The following is a 2,842-nucleotide window of genomic DNA, read 5'->3' as shown; positions in this document are numbered from 1 at the left end:
TTGAGCGGAGGCCTGTGTCCACTGTCCGGTGGGGCGGGGGGGGAGGGGAAGAAATTTTCCTCCACCCTTCTAGCTTCTTCTGACTGGAAAAAAATTAAATTGACACGAGACAGATGAACAGGAGAAAATCAAAGTTCAAGAACATGTCTACATGGGAGAGACCCAGGAAACCTGAGTAACTCCCCGAAGTGGCTGAAACCCTCCCCTTCAATACCATCTTCCGCTAAAGACAAAAGAGGAAGTTGGGGGTAGGGGAAGGCGATTTACCTGGAGATGGAAAAGCAAATGCTCCGTGAGCGAGTGTTTGCTGAGCCAGCAGACACGATGGGACAGAGCGGACTCTGGTCTCCAGGCCCTGCCGACCCTCCCAGCACACCCGGCCCGTGTTCTTTGCAGAGATCTCTGGCGATAGCTCTGTTTGGGGAACAGGCCCTCTATCGAAATTCTTTTAGGCAGTCGGGGGAAGGTCAGTTTCTTCCTGAGTCTCTTGGGCCTTGATTGTTTTCGGCTTGAAATAATCTGCAGGACAGAGAGACGTTTCGGGATGGCAAGTTTTGTCCCTACACTGCGTCAGATGGGAAGCTCCGGGCAGTGGAGACCATGTCCCCTCTGCCCTTGACCCCGACTCTAGCTGCCGGCACATCCCTGGTACCAAGAGGGTGGGCTCTGGATGTCCCATCCCTGCGTTCGGCGTTTCCATGACGCACATCCCGGGGGGTTTGCCTCTGCATTTCCCAGCACCCTGAGCCCTACTCACCCCATCACCCATCTTGTACCCGCAGTCGCCGGCCCCTCCCATAGAGCCCCCCACCCCAGCCCCGTGCGCTTCTGTCCAAAGAACTGGAAGGGTCGCCGTCCCCCGGCAGCCAGGCATTTGTTGAGAGTGGTTGAGATGGGCCTTCCCTGATCTCGGGCTCTGCGGGCATCTGTGTCTGTGCCGCTCGGGCTCTGACCTGCAGGGTCGCCTCCCCTGTGCCTTGGATTCTTGCACTAATATTCGTCACCGCACACTCAGCACGTGCCAGGCACTGAGCTGCGCCTTTGACACGCCGTGTCTCACTGCATCCCCGGAAATGATCTGTGAAGTAGCTTTTGCTTTTATCCCCGTTTTACAGATGTGGAAATCAAGGTTTAGAAAGACCAGCTACCTTGTTCAAGGTACACACAGCCAGTGAGTGGCAGGGTCGGGACTGGACCAAACCCATCTGGCATCAGGACCCCAGCTCAGAACCAATACCTAGAGCATCGCAATGTTGTCCCAGGCCGCCTCCTTCGGACTCACCTGGGTGCTTGTTAAAAATTCCCGTTCTTGTACCTCATCCTCAGAGGTCATGATTCATCGGGTCAGAGTTGGCGCTGGAAAATCTGATTTTGCAAAAGGCCCCCACCTCCCCCATTCTAATGGACTCGTAACTGGGCCCTGTGTGCCTACCTCCTGGTTTAAAAAAGAATGGTTTTTTTTGTGAGCTATATCTTATATACAAAAGAGCACATAAAACCTGCATATGTGAGGTTCAAAGAATAATTACAAAGGGAGCCTCTGTGTGATAACCACACATGGCTGGTGCCTTAGCAGCCCCCTTGGTGGCCCCCTTGTTCTCTCTTGGAGGTAACAAATCTAAGACAGTAGTTTGTGATACTCATTGCCTTGCTTTTCTTTATAACTCTGCCACCCATGGGTCCCTCCCCTGGCGACAGAATTTTGCCTGCTTCTGGGCCTGACACAGATAATTTGTGTTTTATGAGTTCCAGCTTATCTGCTTCTTTTGCTCCAAATTCATCTTTGTGAGATTCATCCCTGCGGACGCACGTAGCAGATGGTTCGTTGTTAACTGCCGTTATGGCTTGTATCTTGTGCTTGTGTGTCTCCTTTAGAATGCCGGGCACGGGGCTGAAAACACACCGGTTGCTCAGCGATTACCTGTGGGCTCTGGGTTGGGAAGGCCCCAGGTTACCGTTCAAGGAGGGCTCTGCCCCCCCAGCTCCCCCCTCGGCCTCTGTCCCTGGCTTTTCTGTTGTGGGCCACCTGTGTCTCCATCTCCCCGGGAATTAATTCCCGTTTCTGTGTCCACTTTCAGAATGCCGAACTGGGGAGGAGGTAAGAAGTGTGGGGTGTGCCAGAAGACCGTGTACTTCGCTGAAGAGGTTCAGTGCGAAGGCAGCAGCTTCCACAAATCCTGCTTCCTGTGCAGTGAGTACGCACCCCTCCCAGGCCCTGCTGTTGCCATGGGGACCGGATGGGGCAGTCAACACCCCGGGAACTGGCCCCACGGGAGGTAAACAGCTCGACATTTGGCTGGCACGCAGCTGGGCGGGGAAGCACTTCAGGGCCTCTTTGTTCCTCAGAAGCTGTTTTCTAAGGGGAGGGCGTGAGCTGGCCCGAGCTGGAGGGGTGACGGAGGCGCAGGGGCTGAGTGCCGGGCAGGGAAGTCTCGGCGGGGGAAACTTCTCGCTCACTCTCTCTTCTTTCTCTCCCTGCCACAATCCTGGCATTTAAGAGGGAAGACACTTTTAGCCCAAAGTTTCATCAGGCTTCGGACCCAGATTACCCCTTGTTAAATGGCAACAGAAATCACAGATGCAGAGGACAAACTAGTGGGGAGGGGGAGGGCAAGAGAGGGGAAGGGGATTATGAGGTCCAAACTACGATGTATAAAATAAATAAGCCACAAGGATGTATTATACAGCCCAGGGAATAGAGCCAGTATTTTATAACAGCTATAAGCGAGTAACTTTAAAAGTGGTGAATCACTATGGTGTACGCTTGAAACTTACATAATACCGTACATCAACTATATTTCAATTAAAAAAACATTTTGTCACAGCAGCAGAGGCAGCAGCC

At 53.2% G+C, this 2,842-nt stretch overlaps 1 protein-coding gene across 1 annotated transcript in view; it reads left to right on the top strand.

Annotated features, from left to right (window-relative positions):
* The first annotated feature begins 2,078 nt into the window (after positions 1-2,078).
* The window catches only part of CSRP1 (cysteine and glycine rich protein 1), a 9,914-nt gene continuing 9,150 nt past the window's right edge, over positions 2,079-2,842 (top strand). The window contains exon 1 of the mRNA XM_024749630.1: positions 2,079-2,191. Coding sequence (XP_024605398.1) covers positions 2,080-2,191 — 112 coding nt within the window. The 5' untranslated portion in view covers position 2,079. The remainder of the gene's footprint in view (positions 2,192-2,842) is intronic.

The sequence above is a fragment of the Neophocaena asiaeorientalis genome, unplaced genomic scaffold, assembly GCF_003031525.2.
Source record: "Neophocaena asiaeorientalis asiaeorientalis breed wild unplaced genomic scaffold, Neophocaena_asiaeorientalis_V1.1 scaffold44, whole genome shotgun sequence".
Classification (NCBI taxonomy): Eukaryota; Metazoa; Chordata; class Mammalia; order Artiodactyla; family Phocoenidae; genus Neophocaena; species Neophocaena asiaeorientalis.
This window is presented reverse-complemented; position numbering and strand designations above follow the sequence as displayed.